The 19253-nt window shown below is 42.5% G+C and overlaps 1 protein-coding gene across 1 annotated transcript in view; it reads right to left on the reverse strand.

Moving 5' to 3' along the window:
* ACTR2 (actin related protein 2) overlaps nt 1-19253 on the reverse strand; it is a 55204-nt gene that overhangs the window by 19939 nt on the left and 16012 nt on the right. Inside the window, exons 3-6 of the mRNA XM_008254327.3 lie at nt 15855-16070; nt 8755-8827; nt 3749-3885; nt 216-365 (exon numbers count right to left, since the gene is read on the reverse strand). Coding sequence (XP_008252549.1) covers nt 216-365; nt 3749-3885; nt 8755-8827; nt 15855-16070 — 576 coding nt within the window. The remainder of the gene's footprint in view (nt 1-215; nt 366-3748; nt 3886-8754; nt 8828-15854; nt 16071-19253) is intronic.

Consider the following 19253-nt stretch of genomic DNA (forward strand, 5'->3'; position numbering starts at 1 on the left):
CCTATAGTAGAAAGTTCTTTAGGATTCTTGCCTTCAAATCATACAGTATCCTAAAATAAATACAGAATCTTAGAGACATTTAAGTCACACCTACATATGTTACAACCCAAAACAAAAATACTGATTTCAAGAAAATCTCCTTAATTTGACAACAATAATTATAAGGCTGTCCATCTTAAAATCAAATATATATATTATGCATTACAAATACTTACTGTATAAGATTCAACTAATACTGTGGTTTCTAAGGCCAGTTTCTGTTCTTGCTCAATATTATATCCAACATAACACAGTTTTTCTTTAATCATGCGAACTGTTTCGAAATCAGCAGAATGGTTGAAGGCGTATCCTCGCAACAGAAGCAGCTGGTACAAAAAAAGAGCAGTAAGTTCATAACAGATCTGAATGAATTTCACTCTGCAAAAGCTATTAATGCTCACTAAATATGTCACATCAATAATAAATACAAAAGGCAGTGAATCCTCAGCTTCTACTGGATATTTCAGCAGCAAGGATTTTACCCGCTGTAAGAAGGTTGTGAAAAAGGTGGAGTTGGTGTGGTGCTGCCATGCCTCCCCTCTTCAGTCTGCAGTTTTTGTACCGCTTCCAATTGCTATGTTGGGATGGAGCATCTGGAGGTTCACAACCTCTGTGGTCCACAGGAATCATTATGGGGAGGGCCCAAGAAGAATTTGGAAGTTACTAATCAGAACGACTTTGTACTTTGGATCTAAATTTGCTGCACTTTTCTTCACAGTATGACACACCTGCTTAAGAAATAAGGATTTTTGGCTCATCTATTTTAAGAGGTGCAGTGCCTTTAAACTCACACAGCATACTAGGTATATTTGCAAACATGAATGCTTTAAAAATACTTAATTTCAGTTTCACAGTAACAGATTAACAGTTATTGAGTAACAAATGAAAACAAGCCAGTTTTTATAAAGAGTACTTACTACTGGGGCCAGTGTTATGCAGAAGGGGATTAAACTACCACTTGTGCCATGCCAACATCCTGTATTGCAGTGCTGGTTCTAGTCCTAACTATTTCACTTTCAATATAGTTCCCTGCTAATGTACCTGGGGCACTAGCCGAGAATGGTCCAAGTACTTGGGTCTCTGCCACCCATGTGGGAGATCCATATGGAATTTCTGCTTCTGGCTTCGGCCTGGACTTGGCTCTTGTGGCTATTTGGGAAGTGAACCAGAGGATGGAAGACCTCAGTCTTGCCCTCTCTCTATTGCTCTGCCTATTTATTTGAAAATAAATATTTAAAAGAATACTATTTTATGATTCATGTTTAGTTTTGATAAATAATCCAAAATAAATTAATGAGTAAAGATTGTATCAGTGCTGGCTGGGCTTCTGTAGTTGGCAATTTGCTCACAGTATCAATGCCATATATATGACATCCCCCAAACCTTAAAACAGTTTTATACCTAGATTCCCATACTGTCTGGCATATATTAGCAGGGCAATAGGATTTGTTGAAAATGAATGATAAAGGGGTTATCACTGTGGCATAGCAAGTAAAGCCCAGCTCATATGGGTGCTGATTTGAATCCCAGCAGCTCTGTTTCTGATCCAGCTCCCTGTTAATGTGTCTTGGAAAGCAGCGGAAGATGGCCCAAGTACTTGGGCCCCTGCACCCACGTGGGAAACCTGGATGAAGCTCCTAGTTCCTGGCTTTTGCCTGTCCCAGCACCAGTTGTTGCAGCCATTGGGAGTGAACCAGCAGATGGAAGACCTCTCTCTCTGCTTCTCCCTCTTTGTAGCTCTTTCAAATAAATAAATACATTTAAAAAATAAGTGAATGATAAACAGTATTACTGGGATACATGGAAGTATAACATCTAGTGTTCTACTTCCCAAACACTAGAGTAAAAAAACATAAAGCGTAATAAACACAACTGGACTTTTCATAGAAAACTTCAAAATCAGGGCCGGTGCTGTGGCATAGAGGGTACAGCCACCACCTGCAGTGTTGGCATCCCATATAGGCACCAGTTCAAGTCCCGGCTGCTCCACTTCCAATCCAGCTTTCTACTATGGCTTGGGAAAGCAGTGGAAGATGGCCCCAGTCCTTGGACTCCTGCACCCACGTGGTAAACCCGGAAGAAGCTTCTGGCTTCAGATCAGCATAGTTCTGGCCATTGTGGCCATCTGGGGAGTGAAACAGCTGAAGGAAGACCTCTGTCTCTCTCTGCCTCTCTGTAACTCTGCCTTCCAAATAAATAAATAAATCTTAAAAAAAAAAAAAAAAAAAAAGAGTAGCAGTGTCAGCCATAGCAATTAAGAAAAAAAAGAAAAACTTTAAAATCTCCTAATCTTTGTGTGCACATTCAAAAGAAGACCCTTACAAGAAAGACATATAATTCTCCCTAACTTAATCTTCCCATGTGATAAGGATCTCGCTCCCTTTTTTTTTTAATATTTTATTTTATTTGAGAGGTAGAGACATTAATGTCTTCCTTCCGTTGGTTCACCCCCCAGGTGGCTGCAACGGCTGGAGCTGCACCGATCCAAGGCCAGGAGCCAGGAGATTCTTCCAGGTCTCCCACGTGGGTGCAGGTGCCCAAGGACTTTGGCCATCTTCCACTGCTCTCCCAGCCCATAGCAGAGAACTGCATTGGAAAAGGAGCAGCTGGGACTAGAACTGGTGCCTATATGGGATGCCGGCGCCATGGCGCCGGCCCTCCTTGTCTTTTTCTTAAAGATCTACTTATTTATTTGAAAAGCAGTTAGAGAGAGATAGGAAGAAATAGAGATTTTCCATCTACTGGTTCACTGTCCAATTTGCCACAACAGCCAGAGCTGGGCCAGGCAGAAGCCAGGAACCTTTAATTCCATCTGGGTCTCCCACATGAGCGGCAGAGGTCCAAATAATTAGCCCTAGGATCCTCTGCTTTTCTGGGAACATTAGCATGGAGCTGTATCAAAAGCAGAACAGTTGGGACCCTAACCTGCGCTCATGCGATGCCAGTGTCACAAGTGGTGGCTTAACACTCTCTGCCACAACAATGGCCCTGAGGTTGCCATTGTTGCCATCAGACTGAAGGAACCCAAGCTCACAGACCCAAAGGACACCACTGATAACGCACTGGCAGGGTTTCTCCACAGCAGCATCACTGTCGCTTCGGACCACATCACTATCACTGCAGGGCCTCCCTGTCACATTCATGTGCTCTGCAGCGTTGCCACCCAATTTGACAATCAAAATTGTATCCAGACACTGTCAATGTCCCTGGGAGTGGGGGCACACTGCACTGTCCCTAGTTAAGAACCATTGGCCTTTTTAAAAAAAATTCACAGGTTACAGAATTCTAGTATGAACAACATTCTAAATTTCCCCCCAAATATTGTTAATTTACTAGCACTATACTTTGTGGGAAAGAACAAGAACACCCAGCCAAAATCACAGCTTAAAATATATTGTTCAAAAAGTTTTGCTGCAGAAAACTCTACCCAGGTTGTCCAAGGAAGTTTCAAGGTCTTGTCCATCTTTGAAATACCTCTCTGTTTCATTTCCTCAGGAATTAACACATATAACTATGTAATGAGCCAGTGTATTTTTATTGGTATATCTGAGATCATGTGTGTAAATCTCATGTCAATTTTTACATGTGTAATGGACTAACAGTGATTTCTCTAGTAGAGATTTGCCAAAACCCTACAATGATAAATTTTGTGTTAAGTTGGTAAACAAACTACAAGATCTAATTTCCACGAAATCTTGCTTTTGCTTACCTTGATAAGGTATCTGGTAATATCCCTCCCAGCAATATCCAGTCTCCTCGTGAGGTGAGGGAGAGAAAACCCTTCATACACTGGGCAAATGTGAGTTACACCATCTCCAGAGTCCACCACAACACCAGTCAGTAAACCTGCAGGAACCAGGGGGTTTTAAATAAAAGGTAAGTCAGAAAAAAACAGTTTCAAATATGGAACTGAGGCCAAACTAGAAACTTAACCCACTGTCAAGGCCTAGAAGCCAGTGTTTCTTTATTTTTTATTTTGCAGTTTGTTTCTAAAACATAGATACAAAGTATTCTCTCCTGTCTCTGAAGAGACCTCTAGTCTAATCACTTCCTACTAAAGGATGGAAATGGGGACATACATAGGACTGAAAAATAAACAGGTTTTTAAAGCTTAGTGCAATCCTTTTTCTCTCCAACTTAATTCTGTTCAATGACTTCCCTTAAAGTGAAATTTTCTAAAGCAACATAGATAACTTTTATGAAAACCACTGTGCAAAGTGAATGCTACACAAAGGTACAAAGTTGTAAAGTGCATTTGTTGAAATCACCTAGTTCCTTTTTTTTTTTTTTTTTTTTTGGTCACTGATACATTTAAAACTATTGCTTTGGGAAAATGCCTATTGATACTAGATAATTAGAAATCTGACAACAATCTTAGCTAGGCAAAGCATCACTTCAATTATTTATGGGAAGCCAGAAAAGCAACATCAGTTAAACCTCATAATAAAAAACAACAAAAAGGTGGCAGTGTTTCCTAAATGCGCTTTTTAAAGGTAAAAACGGCTACAAAAAGTTGGTGTTTTATCTTTCGTACCATGGTTAATTCAAAAGGAAGAAAATTTTTTCTAATGCACATTTTTTTTTTTTTTTTTTTATTTTTTTATTTTTGACAGGCAGAGTGGACAGTGAGAGAGAGAGACAGAGAGAGAAAGGTCTTCCTTTGCCGTTGGTTCACCCTCCAATGGCCGCCGCTGCAGCCGGCGCACCGCGCTGATCCGATGGCAGGAGCCAGGATCCAGGTGCTTTTCCTGGTCTCCCATGGGGTGCAGGGCCCAAGCACCTGGGCCATCCTCCACTGCACTCCCTGGCCATAGCAGAGAGCTGGCCTGGAAGAGGGGCAACCGGGACAGAATCCGGCGCCCCGACCGGGACTAGAACCCGGTGTGCCGGCGCCGCAAGGTGGAGGATTAGCCTATTGAGCCACGGCGCCGGCTCTCTAATGCACATTTTAATAGAAAAAATTCTTTAAATTAGAATATGCATTACTCATAACAGTATTTTCCCCTTCTGTTTCTCAATACAAATTTGCATGCACTGTGATATTTAACTATAATGGCTTTATTTTATCCAAATGACCTCCTTTTCAGGTTGATACAATTGGACTTTCCTTGAATGATGATATAAACTTTGTAAAACACATGTACTATCTTCTAATGCTATAGTCTTCTAAAAAAGATTTTCCAGGCCAGTGCTATGGCGTAGTGGGTAAAGCCACTGCCTGCAATGCTGGCATCCCATATTGGCGCCGGTTTAAGTCCTGGCTGCTCCACTTTAGATCCAGCTCTTTGCTGTGGCCTGAGAAAGCAGTGGAAGATGGCCCAAGTCCTTGGGTCCCTACACCCGTGTGGGAGACCCAGAGGAGGCTCCTGGCTCTCGACGCGCCCAGCTCCAGCCACTGCGGCTATCTGGGGAGTGAGCCACCGGATGGAAGACCTCTCTCTTTACCTCTCTGTAACTCTTTTTTAAATAAATAAAAAATTTCTACCATTCCTAATTCAGAAATACTTCCAGTAACGTCAACTAAAGCATTTACAATTTACTTCCCAAAAAGCACTAGCTCCCAATCTCAACCCATTTTCTTTTTTTTTTTTTTCTTCCTTTTTTTGGACAGGCAGAGTTAGACAGTGAGAGACAGAGGGAAAGGTCTTCCTTCTGTTGGTTCACCCCCCAGATGGCCACCACGGCTGGAACGCTGCGCAGATCCGAAGCCAGGAGCCAGGAGCTTCCTCCTTGTCTCCTATGTGGGTGCAGGGCCCAAGGACATGGGCATCGTCCCCTGCCTTCCTGGGCCACAGCAGAGAGCTGGACTGGAAGAGGAGCAACCGGGACAGAACCGGTGCCCCAACCGGGACTAGAACCTGGGGTGCCAGTGCCACAGGCGGAGGATTAGCCTAGTGAGCCGCGGCACTGGCCTCTCACCTCATTTTCTACCAATCCTTATTCTCTATTATTCATGTACTGGCCTTTCCCTGAACACACTTGATTCACTTTCACAGACATATCCTTTTGTCACTGAATTATCCTTTCTTTCCATTATAATTCCCATCAGCTATTAGATGCTCAAATTCTTATCATTTCTTCTTGCTTTTGATTTAAACAGGCAGAGAGCAAGCGTGAGGGAGACAGAGTTCCCATTGGCTGGGAGCCTCAAACTCAATCCAGATATCCCATGTAGAGTAGGCACTTAATCACTTAACCATTACCTATTTCGTCCCAGGGTATGCACTGGCAGGAAACTGGAATCAGGAGCAAATGTGGGACTTGAACCCAGGCATTCTGACATGGGGCTGTAGGCGTTCCAAGTGACATTATTAACTTTAGCTGAGTCAAATGCCTGCCTGCGTGTTCTTCATTTATGTCACCCCTGACCACTCAAGCATTCCGTAATTCTAGTTATTCCCCTCAGTTGTGTATCATGCAGTGAAACATTTTCTCAAATCACCATGTCGGTTTTTTATTCAGAAATCTTCCTTTGGGGCTAGCACTGTGGTAAAATGGGTTAAGCCATCTCCTGCAGCACCAGTATCCCATGTGAGCACCAGTTCAAGTCCTGGCTACTCCACTTCTGATCCAACTCCCTGATAATGTATCTGGGAAAGCAGTGGAAGATGGCCCAAGTACTTGGGCTCCTACAGCTACCTGGGAAACCTGGAAGAAGCTCCTCGCTTCAGCCTGGCCCCAGCCCAGCTCTTGTTGCCATTAGGGGAGCGAATCAGCAGATGGAAGATATTTCCCTCACTCTGTAACTCTGCCTTTCAAATAAATCAATCTTTAAAAAAAAAAAAATTCTCCTCTGGTTTGTATGTTAGACCCAGCAGTTGTAACACTCGTGCCTTAGATGAGAGTTTGCAGGTTTGATACCTGGCTTAGCTTCTGACTTCAGCTTCCTGCTAATGCAGACTTTAGGAGGCAGCAATAATGATTCAAATACTGGATTCTTGCTACCCTTTTGGGAGACCTGCCTAGAATTCCTGCCTCCCAGTTTCAGCCTAGCTCAGTCCCACTGTAGGCATCCGAGAAGTGAATCAGCAGATGGCAGCTTATCTCTCTGCCTCTCAAATATGTAAAATAAATCAAAAACCCAAAAATCTTCTATAGCAAAAATGTTTCTTTTATGTCTACATTTTTATTGGCAGCACCTTATTTAGAAAGAGAATTTCACTATGGCCTGGTTAATGTTATTGGAATAGTATTTCTCAAAGTGTTCACTAGTTAAATGAAAACGAGTGAGTATCAGCAATTAAGAAAAGACATCGGGACCGGCGCTGTGGCGTAGTGGGTAAGACAGCCACCTGTAGTGCCAGCATCCCATATGGGCACTGGTTCAAGATCCAGTTGCTCCACTTCCGATCCAGCTTTCTGCTATGGCCTGAGAAAGCAGTAGGAGATGGCCCAAGTCCATGGGCCCCTGCACCTGTGTGGGAGACCCAGAAGAAGCTCCTGGCTCCTGGCTTCAGATCAGCACAGCTCCAGTAGGTGAGGCCATCCAGGGAGTGAACCAGTGGATGGAAGACCTCTCTCTCTCTCTGCCTCTCCTTCCCTCTCTGTGTAACTCTGACTTTCAAATAAATGAATCAATCTTAAAAAAAAAAAAAGAAGAAATGAAATCTTTGGGGCCCAAGGGCTTGAGCCATCTTCTATACTGCTTTCCCAGGCCATAACAGAACTAGACCAGAAGTGGAGCAGCCAGGAATCAAACCGGTGTCCATACGCGCTGCCAGCACTGCACCTGGCAGCTTTACCAGCTATGCTACAGCGCCGGCCCCAAAAGTTACTTTTATAAAAATAAAACTACCTAGATAAAGACAAGCACGTTCTAACCTTGAGTGATTTTCAATTCCTTTTTCAAAGGAAAAACTGTAACTGGACTATGATCGCCTTAAGGATAAGAAACTATACCTATCTTACTGTTACATCCTCTGTACTAAACAGAGTGCAAGGCACATATTGGTGAGGAGCCGGTGCTGTGGCATAGCAGGTAAAGCCGCCGCCTACAGTGCCAGCATCCCATATGGTTGCCTGTTCGAGTCCCAGCTCTTCCACTTCTTATCCAACTCTCTGTCACGGCCTGGGAAAGCAGTAGAAGATGGCTCAAGCCCTTGGGCCCCTGCACCCACGTGGGAGACCTGGAAGAAGCTCCTGGCTCCTGGCTTTGCATGGGCACAGTTCCGGCTGTTGCAGCCAATTGGGGAGTGAAACAGTGGATGGAAGACCTACCTCTCTCTCTCTCTCTCTCTCTCTCTCTGCGTAACTCTGACTTTCAAAATAAATACATACATCTTTAAAAAAAAATTTGGTGAAAGAAAAAAGTTTCTCTAGAAATTTAAATCCCCCAAGTAAATAGTTTCTTCTACGCATCCATATACAGTATCTAGTATGTTTTAATCCAATATGAGGGGTAGGCACTGTGGTGCTGCAGGTGAAATCACCATTTGGGATGCTCACATCCCTTATCAGAGTTGCCAGTTCAAGTCATGGCTACTGTGGGAAAAGCAGAAGACGACCCAAAGTATTTGGGTTCCTGCCATCTCCACAGGAGACTTGATAAAGTTCTTGGCTCCTGGCTTCGGCTTGGCCCAGCCCTTGCCATCATAGCCATTTGGGGAGTGAACCAGTGGATAGAAGATCTGCCTCTCCTTCTAAGATCTCTCTGTAACACTTTCAAATAAATAAATCAATAAATCTTCAAAAAAAAATACCAAACGACTCACCTACCTTGAGCATATAAAGTCAGAACTGCCTGGATGGCTACATACACACCAGAAAATTGGTAAGTTTCGAACATTACCTGGAAATGCAGAGAGAAAAGTTATTTAATAATATGAAATATGCTTTCGTCATGGTCACAGAGTAGATTAGCTGCTGAGAAGAGAATGAAAGGGATTTGAAAGAGTTCTCCATTCTCATTAGTTCCTATAGCTTGTATTGCGTTCTTGCTATCACAGAACTCTAATTCTGAGGACGGATTTTTGGACACAGACTGCCCCCAAGTATTTCATAAGGGCTACAGAGCAAAGATTTCTGAGTTGTTAGTTAACAGCTAATTAATGTTAAAGAAAGTACTCTACATTTGAACAAGTTTCTTAACTCATGTCCCTTAAAAGGAGGAATCTTTTAATGCGAAGAAATAACTTTTGAGCCTCCCACTTCTTCCTCTCAATTTGGGCCAAGAATGTGGCTCTTATCCTAGCAGTTAAAACAAAAAGGTAAGGGCCCGTGCTCTGGCATAGTGGGTAAAGCTGCTGCCTGCAGTGCTGGCTTCCCATATGGGTGTCAATTTGAGTCCTGGCTGCTCCCTTCCAATCCAGCTCTCTGCTATGGGCTGGGAAAGAAGAAGATGGCCCAAGTCCTTGGGCCCTTGAACCCAAGTGGGAGACCTAGAGAGGGCTCCTAGCTCCTGGCTTCAGATCGGCGCAGCTCCAGCCTTTGCAGCCATCTAGGATGGAAGATCGATCTCTCTGCCTTTCCTTTTCTGTTTAACTCTTTCAAATAAATAAATCTTAAAAAAAAAAAAAAAAAAAGGTAAAACAGGAAGGCAAAGACAAAATTAATGAGTTAGCTCCTGAGTCTACAATATCTACTACATGCAACCAAGCTATAACTCCACCCCACAATGGACTACATTCAAGGGAGGAAAAGCTTCTTTTATGTCTTCTGTTTATACCTATGCTCATTCTCGATGGCCTAGGTGAGCAAGAACATTCTGACTGATTTTTTTGGATCAATTATAGTAGTCCTTGACTGGTAGAGCTATCTGAATTTTAGTTTAGGTGTTTAGAAATTTTATAATTGGGGGCTGGTGCTTTGGCGTATCAGGTAAAGCTGCTGCTTGTAGTGCCAGCATCCCATATGGGCACTGGTTCAAGACCTGGCTGCTCCACTTCTGATCCAGCTCTCTGCTATGGCCTGGGAAGGCAGTAGAAGATAGCCCAAGTGCTTGGGCCCCTGCACCCAAGTGGGAGACCTGGAAGAAGCTCCTGGCTCCTGGCTTTGGATCAGCACAGCTCCAGCCATTGCAGCCAACAGGGGAGTGACAGCAGATGGAAGACCTCTCTCTCTCTCTCTCTCCTCTCTCTGTGTAACTCAGACTTTCAAATAAACAAATCTTTTTTTAAAAAATACATTTTATAATTGACCACAATGGGAATTATACAGAATGAAGATTTTACAACTCTGAAACATACACATGCCCATCAACTAAGCAGACAGATATTCTGACTGGTATTCGATTCCATCATCCTTTGTAGTGGTATACATCCTAGTATAGTGGTATCATGCAAAATTCCCACATACCACCTTGAAAGCCTGTTAGAATTTGGTTTTGTTTGTGAGACCACTAAAAAGTATTACTAAAACAATTTTCTGGATGAGATTAAGTAAGACATTATCAGTCACAGCAAGTTTTATATCATAGACAAATAAGAACATTAAAATATTACCATAAAGAATGATATGTCTAGGGGCTGGCGTTGTGGCAGACTGGGTAAAGCCACCACCTGCAATGCTGGCATCCCATATGGATGGTTGCTCCACTTCTGATCCGGCTCCCTGCTAGTGGCCTAGGAAAGACATCGGGCCAGTGCCGTGGCTCACTAGGCTAATCCTCTGCCTGCGGCGCCAGCACACCGGGTTCTAGTCCCAGTTGGGGAAATGGATTCTGTCCCGGGAGTGCAGTGGAGGATGGCCCAAGTCGTTGGGCTCTGCACCTGCATGGGAGACCAGGAGAAGCACCTGGCTCCTGGCTTCGGATCAGCACGGTGCACCGGCCTCAGCTCGCCTGTCGCAGCGGCCACTTGGGGGTGAACCAACAGAAAAAAGGAAGAGCTTTCTCTCTGTCTCTCTCTCACTGTCCACTCTGCTGTCCAAAAAAAAAAAAAAAAAAAAGCATCGGAAGGTGGGTTACGTGTTTGGGCCCTTGCTACCCATGTGGGAGACCCAGATAAAGCTCTGACTCCTGGCTTTGGCTTCAGTTCTAGTCATTGCGGCCATCTGTGTAGTGAGCCAGCAGATAGATCTCTCTCGGGGCCAGCAAAATGGCATAGCAGGTTAAGCCTCTGCTTGTAGTGCTGGCATCCCTAGTCCTGGCTGCTCTGCTTCCAATCCAGCTCCCTGCTAATGGCCTGGAAAGGCAATAAAAGATGGCCCAAGTGCACTGCAAGCGACAGCTTTACCCGCTATGCCATAGCGCAGGCCCCTAATTCAGACTTTTAAAAAGGGTGGGCTTGGGGCCGGCACTGTAGCACAGCGGGTTAAAGCCCTGGCTGAAGCACTGGCATCCCATATGGGTGCCGGTTCTAGTCCCAGCTGCTCCTCTTCTGATCCAGCTCTCTGCTATGGCCTGGGAAAGCAGCAGAAGATGACCCAAGTCCTTGGGTCCCTGCACCCACGTGGGAGACCAGGAAGAAGCTCCTGGCTTCAGATTGGAGCAGCTCTGGCCGTTGGGGCCATCTGGGGAGTGAACCTTCGGATGGAAGACCTCTCTCTAATAAATAAAATACATCTTAAAAAAAAAGAAAGAAAAGGGTGGGCCTTGTCCTAGTGGTTAAACACTACTTAGGATCCTGCCACCCATATGGGAAAGCTGGATTGAGTTTCTTTTTTTTTTTTTTAAAGCTTTATTTTATTTGGAAGGCAGAGTTACAGAGAGAGAGACAGAGAAAGAGAGGGAGGGGGGGAGAGAGAGAGAGAAGGAGAGGGAGAGGGAGAGGGAGAGGGAGAGAGGGAGAGGGAGAGAGGGAGAGAGGGAGAGAGGGATAGAGGGAGAGAGGGAGAGAAGGAGGGAGGGAGGGAGAGAGGGAGGGGGGGGGGAGAGAGAGAGACTTCCATCTACTGATTCACAACGCTAATGTCCGCAATGGCCAGAGCTGGGCTGATGGGAGTTGGTAGCCAGGAGCTTCTTCCAGGTCTTCCACACAGGTGCAGGGGTCCAAGCACCTGGGCCATCTTCCAATGCTTTCCCAGCCCATAGCAGAGAGCTGGATCAAAAGTGGAGCAGCCAAGACTTGAACCAGCACTCATATAGTATGCCAGCACCCCAGGCAGCAGCTCTACCCGTTGTACCACAGCGCCAGCCCTGGGTTGAGTTTCCAGATCCCAGCTGTTCTGCATATTTAAGTGAACCAGAACAGGACAGTTCTTTCTTGCTGTCTCTCAAATGAAAAAATAAAAAAACAAAAAAAGAATTCTTTTAAACTCTAAAATATCCATCACCTAAATATATTCATAGAGCAAATCAAAATACATTAATAACTCAGAAGCTACTGAAAAGTTCCTACCTTGCACATCATAAAATCAAAGAGAACCCTGAAAAATGTCTTATTTGAACTCTTGAGGAATGTAGCCCTCTTGCTCGTTCTCTCCTCTGACACTGCTGACCTCATGAGCTTTTCAATCTCCTTCTGCAGGCTTCATTATCTCTCGAGTCCTTGGCCTTTTCACCACTCTCTCTCTTCTTTGGTGAACAGCATCATCTATACCCTGATGACTCTCTAACCCCTTGGCTTTTCTCTTGATTTCCTACATCTGAGACATTTCTGCTTGGCTTCTAATGATGATCTCAAACTTACTGTCTACAACTGAATTCAAATCTTGTCCTGTTTTCCTCCTCCTTCAGCTGATGGTAATTCCATCCTCCATTTTGAGTCATCTCTGACTCCTCTTCCCTCTGTGCAACGACCACCAATATTTAGTGCACTAGAAAATTCTTTGGCCCTACCTTCAAAACAGACCCACAATTTGGTCACTTCTCATTACTTCTGCTACTATTACTAGCTCTAATCCTAACCATCATTATCTTTAGCCTAAATAATTGAAAAAAAAAAAAAAATCTCCAAATGGGTATCTTTTCCACTTTTACCTCCCTATGGTATCCTCACAACACGGCAGCCAGAGAAATCTAAATCTGAATATTTCCCTTCCTTGTAATCATTTCTCATTTCACATGGAATAAAAGCCCAGTTTCCTGAAAGAGCATACAATGCCCTAATGTTCCTGACCCATTCTCATCGTCTGGTGCCGTCATGCCCTCAGGCATACTCTCAGTCATGCCCTCCAGGCATGCTGTCTTCCTTGTATATTCTCTAATATTCAAGCCTTGTTTCCACTTTAGGATCTTTACTCTGGCTACCCTCTTTACTCAGAATGTTCTTCTCCTAAATATCTGGCTAGCTCTGTTACTTACCCTATCTTTGTTTAATCAACACTTTCTGAGAGGCCTATCACTATAATCAACTATAATCACTATACAACTGCCACCTTCCACTCTTTAACCAGCTCTATTTTTTTCCCCTATAGCATCTACTACCTTTGAGCAAACAATTTAACTTAAAAGGGTAGGTATTTGGTCTAAAGGTTATTTTAATTTACTTTTATTTAAAAATTTTGAATGGCAGACAGAGATCTTCCATTCACTGGTTTATCCCCCAAATGCCTACTAACAGCCAGGACTGGACGAGCCCAAAGCCAGGAGCCCAGAACTCAATCCAGGTCTCCCACATGGACGGCAGGGAGTCAAGTATTTGAGTCATCACCTGTTAACTCCCAGAGTGCACATTAGCAGGAAGCTGTATCAAAGGGTGGCAGTTGGAACCCCAACTACTCTGCTTCAGATCCACTTTCCTGCTAATGCACCTGGGAAGGCAACGCAAAAAGGCACATGTACTTGGGTCCCTGCCACCTGTGTAGGAGCCCAGAATGGAGGTTCTGCCTCCAGCCTGGCCCAGTCTTGATCCTGGTTGTTGTGGGCATTTGGGGAGCTATTCAGTGAATGGGAGATCTCTTTTTCACTGTCACTCTTTCAAACAAATAAATAAATCTTAAAAAATGCAGTAGCAGCAGTAGTAATGGTGGCACTGCAGCTCAAACCAAGTACTCCAGTATGGGATGCAGGTGTTCCAAGCAGCAACTTAACCACTTCACCAAACACATGTCCACCCTAGTCTAACAACTGAGGGGAGTGAACTGGTGGATGGGAGATTTGTCTCTGCCAAATAATGTATTAATTAATTAATTAGCCTATTTTGGGGGGCCCACTTTCTCCCTAAACTCTGTGTCAGCAGGACTTTATTTTGTCGGCTAATATACTCTACTTAGAAAAATGTCTAGCTGGGGCAGACGCTGTGGCATAGCGGGTAAAGCCACCACCTGCAGTGCCGGCATCCCATTTGGGTGCTGGTTCATGTCCCGGCTGCTCCACTTCCAATCTAGCTCTCTGCTATGGCCTGGGAAAGCAGTAGAAGATGGCCCAAGACTTTGGGCCCATGCATCCACATGGGAGACCTGGAAGAAGCTCCTGACTCCTGGCTTCAGATTGGCACAACTCTTGCCATTGCAGCCATCTGGGGAGTGAACCAGCGGATGGAAGACCTCTCTTCCTCCTTCTGCCTCTCCCTCTCTCTCTGTGTAACTCTGACTTTCAAATAAATAAATCTCTGAAAAAAAAATAATAATGACTAGCATATATGGGTTGAATATCCTTTACCCAAAACGCTTAGGATCAACATGCTTCAGTTTTTGGAGTTCTCCACATTTTGGAATATTTGATACTTTACCATTTGAGAATTCTTTTTAAGATTTATTTTATTTCTCCGGCAACAGCAGAAGCTGCGCCAATCTGAAGCCAGGAGCCACGTGGGTACAGGGGCCCAAGGACTTGGGCCATCTTCTACTGTTTTCCCAGGCCGTAGCAGACAGCTGGATCAGAAGAGGAGCAGCCGGGACTAGAACCTGCGCCCATATGGGATGCCAGCGCTTCAGGCCAAGGTGTTAACTCGCTGCGCCACAGCGCTGCCCCCATCATTTGAGAATTCTTAAACCAAAATCTGAAATGCTTCAAAACCTGAAACTTCTTGAGTGTCACAGTTAGGTAGGAAGTTAGAAATTAAAAATTAGAAGTTAGAAATGTGTGTGAGAAGGGTCTGAGAGGGAAGCAATAGCATCTGCAAAAGCTCACGTTGGAAGCAGCCCAGGTGGTCTCAACCCTTTCCCCAAGGGGAGCCCCCCAGGACACTCCTCTCTCCTTAGCACCAAATGGGTTACCTGGCCTGATAACATGGAGCAATAAAACCTTCACAGCCTTCCTCCAAGGCAGGCATGCTAGAGGAAGCTCCCCTGCCAGGTGGGCTCCCCAGTCTGATAGCACTGAGTAGTAAACCCTTGGGAGGAATTTTCTTTGTCCTGGAGGGGAAAGAAAAATGGCAGGAGAACTGGACCCTCTCCCTTATAAGCGGCAGTCTGAATACAGTCTGCGCACTCAGCACTCAGCTCTCTGCTGAGCCGCCCGTCTGTCTTGCCAGGTGTGTTCTCTCCATTGAACCCTGCAACCTTGCTTTCCCCAGCCTGGGTGACTAGGCACCCTCTCTCTCTTTCCCACGCTCTACCCCAATAAAACCTTGCTACTTTGCTATCCACTGCTCTCTGTCTCATGCCTGAATTCTTGCTTGAAGACAAGAACCCTACTACTCATCGCCAATAACATCACAATAGTACTCAGTAACTAGACTAGCAAGTGCTCAATAAACAGGATCTAGGGGAAAAAAAATTATATGTTTCCTTTACAGGGGTGGGGAACATCTGGTCTGCCTGGCCCTAACAAGGCAACTGCAGGTGGGACTTGAAACTGAATAAATCTATAGCAGGCTAATTTTTAAGTTGACAATTTTATATGGCCTACAAATGATGTTATAAATATCTGAATGGCCCTTGGCAGAAAAAAAGATTTACCACCCCTATGACAACAATGGTAAGACAAAAGGTAAGACTTTTTATTTACCATTATATCAAAAAAACACATTTGCATATCCCATCTAAAAACTTACCTCTACAATCTTTTCTCTGTTTTTGGTTGGGTTCATAGGAGGTTCTGTAAGTAAGATTTTACAATTTCTGGTATCTATGTTAAGTTTCTCTGGTCCAAATGTATAGTCCCACAGATGCTTCATGTCATCCCAATTCCGTACTATGCCATTTTCCATAGGATAGTTAACTTCTAACATTGAGCGTAATTCACTTGCCTCATCACCAACCATTAGATCCTAGAAAATTACAATTGCAAAGCTTTAGACCATTCAAATTTTTGCACAAAAATAGCTTCAGAAAAGTATATTCCCATGAAATTTCAGAAAACTTTGGAATAATTAATTTTAATCTTTCTGACACTTTTATGTAAAGTTTTTTATTCCACAAATAAAATTTTTTTTCTTTCCAAAACAAGATCTTGCAAAGTTCAATCATGGGTAATAAATCTTTATGTACAATGTGGTTTAAATCAATAAATTGACCTTACCTTTAATACACATGTTTCCAAAAGAAGGTAATTAGCACAAATAAACCCCACATTTTCATATTTTGAAGGGTTTTGTATGAGGTTTCATCTGTTTCTTTTGCTCAAATGTTCAAAAAATAAGGCCTGTGATATGTGAAATAGCACATCAGGGAAAAAAAAAAACCTTGTAGAAAAATGCTCAATGCATGCAGTACATTTCTTTGTACTAAAGATCAGAATGATAAATGTAAGTAATATAAAGCATAATGAAGGATGCAAAAGATGATTATTTCTCTGTAGTAATGAACATATGAATTAATCAACTGTAAATTCCACAAACTTCTATCTACATGTGCCTCACTAGTATGAATGAGAATTTTCAGAGAAACAAAAAATTAGAAAGAAGTTTAAAATTATCTCATGAGCAACATTTTCAATCTTAAAATGTGATACTGGAAAACAATGCCATCATACATGAAGCTTAATACTCACAAGTCTTGTCTCCCTCCAATGAGAGCATACTTAAGATGACCCACATTTGAAAAGTCAAACTTTGCAAGTATAGTAAAGCTACTGAAGTTCTAGAATTCAAACTTATTTCAAAACCAACTAGTCAAGATGTTAAATATTAGTTCCTACCTGTGCTGATAAATTCAATTTCTAAAAAAAAAATAAATAAAAAATCCTAACATCAGAAATGGCTACTATTTGCTATAGTACTTTTAAGTTCAAATTATGGGGAAATGAAGAAAAGCAATGACTACATTAATATGAAATGTCTTATAATGGAAGTTAGAAAAACATGAGTTTTAAACATAAAAAAATTTAAAATTAAAAAACCAGAGGTAAAACCTATGTAAGGTCTCTATTAACAATCAGATCTCTGGAAAATCCACTGAAAGCAATAGCCCGAAGAAAAAACAAAATTAAAGTAGGTTTTAGAAATGTTCACTAAAACTTTATGCTCTAATTCCTTATAAAATTGATTTACTAATTATTCAAATGTCTTAAATATCATCTGTTTGTAATCTTCTGTGAAAAAAACAGAAAACTAAAAACATGTGAATTCACAAATACATGTGAATTCTGGATAGTGACATACATACACTGAAATATTCAGAGATGGTAACTGATATTTGCAACTTACTTTAAAATACATAAAAAAAAAAACAAGATGGACTGATGGATAGACAAATGAGCAGAAACATGATAAATCAGCACAACATTTAAAAATGTCAGGATTGAGGTGATAGGTATATAGGTTTTTACTGTAAAATTTTTTCAACATCACTGCACATTCTAAATACTGCTTAGTAAAATGCTGGGAGAATCTATACCTATAAGTACATATACTACTTTTAGATAGTAACATGTTAATTTAATACCCAATTTGTTATACCTTCTTTCCTCCTATATTTCTTTGTGTTACACAAGGTAAGCTATTAAATGGTTTAAAGTAATGAGTACTATCTCAACTAAATTAGATTAAGTGTGATCTATTTTCAACAGAGTATTTACTTTAAACTCCACAAAAAAAATAGGGGCTTATGTCTGACTCAATGCCACTTCAAAATAAAAGCCTTGTATATCTTACTTCTTGGACCACAAATACTATAAAGGATTAACTGAAAAGAATGTTGTCTGCCATCAAGTATCCTTAGTTCCCCAGAACAAAGGGGACATTTAAAGTAGAAGAAAATAAGTATTTGGGAAGTGCAAAACTTCTTGCGTATCTGTACCTGAAATTTTGATTTAAAAATCCTAGAACACATAAATCTTCCCTAGAACACTTCAACTTTTCAAAGTCAAAAATGCTAAGAGGCTGGCGCTGCGGCTCAATAGGCTAATCTTCCACCTTGCAGCACCGGCACACCGGGTTCTAGTCCCGGTCGGGGCACCAGATTCTGTCTCAGTTGCCCCTCTTCCAGGCCAGCTCTCTGCTGTGGCCCAGGAGTGCAGTGGAGGATGGCCCAAGTGCTTGGGCCCTGCACCCCATGGGAGACCAGGAAAAGCACCTGGCTCCTGGCTTCGGATCAGCGCAGTACGCCGGCCGCAGCGGCCATTGGAGGGTGAACCAACGGCAAAGGAAGACCTTTCTCTCTCTCTCTCTCTCTCTCCCTGTCCACTCTGCCTGTAAAAAAAAAAAAAAAAAGCTAAGAGTCAGGTTAATTTGCCCTCACCTCTCAGAACCAAAGTTATAACAATCAGATCAGGCCTTGGGTTTTTATCACGTGCCTCACACTGGACTTCAAATCTGAACCATCAACTATAACCTAAAGAATGAAAAACTGCAGTAACTGAGATACTGTTTCAAAGGCATTTATGCTCTACTAAAAGCTGGCAGTGTAGACTGTATTTGCCCACCATCATTTTGTTTGTCACCTTTAATTAGAAAATAGAGCAAACAAATTTAAAACCACAATTATATCCCTTGAAGGAAATTCCATGAAAAGTACTGTGTTAAATTAAGCCTACACTATTCTCTACAAGTTCAACCTTTTCTTAATCTCCTTAGTACTTTATGACAAATGCATAGTCTCTTATGTAAGATAAATACAGCAATTCCACTTTTAAATGCTTTCGTTTACTCAGAAGGAAACTTCAGTTACTGTTACTAGGTAAAATACATCCTACCACTAGAAATGTCTGATATTCTTGTCAAAACTGCTTACAAACAACAAAAATGAACTTGAAACTACTTGCTATTTAGAAGCACTTAGATTATCACTGAAAAATGTAATAACAGAGCCAAATGTCTGGGATGACCCCAGCAAGCTTCTGGCTGAAAGCAAAGACACCACACAACAGTATTTATCTTGGGAGAAAATCTACCATTCACGAAAAAGCCTCACAAGTGCTTTACCTTTTTGTTATTTATCCTCAGATAACGTGGTCAAACATATTCCTTAGAAAGAATGACATGGGAAATAATTCTTCTATTCCTTTTCCCATC

The sequence above is a fragment of the Oryctolagus cuniculus genome, chromosome 2 (genome assembly GCF_964237555.1).
Source record: "Oryctolagus cuniculus chromosome 2, mOryCun1.1, whole genome shotgun sequence".
NCBI lineage: Eukaryota > Metazoa > Chordata > Mammalia > Lagomorpha > Leporidae > Oryctolagus > Oryctolagus cuniculus.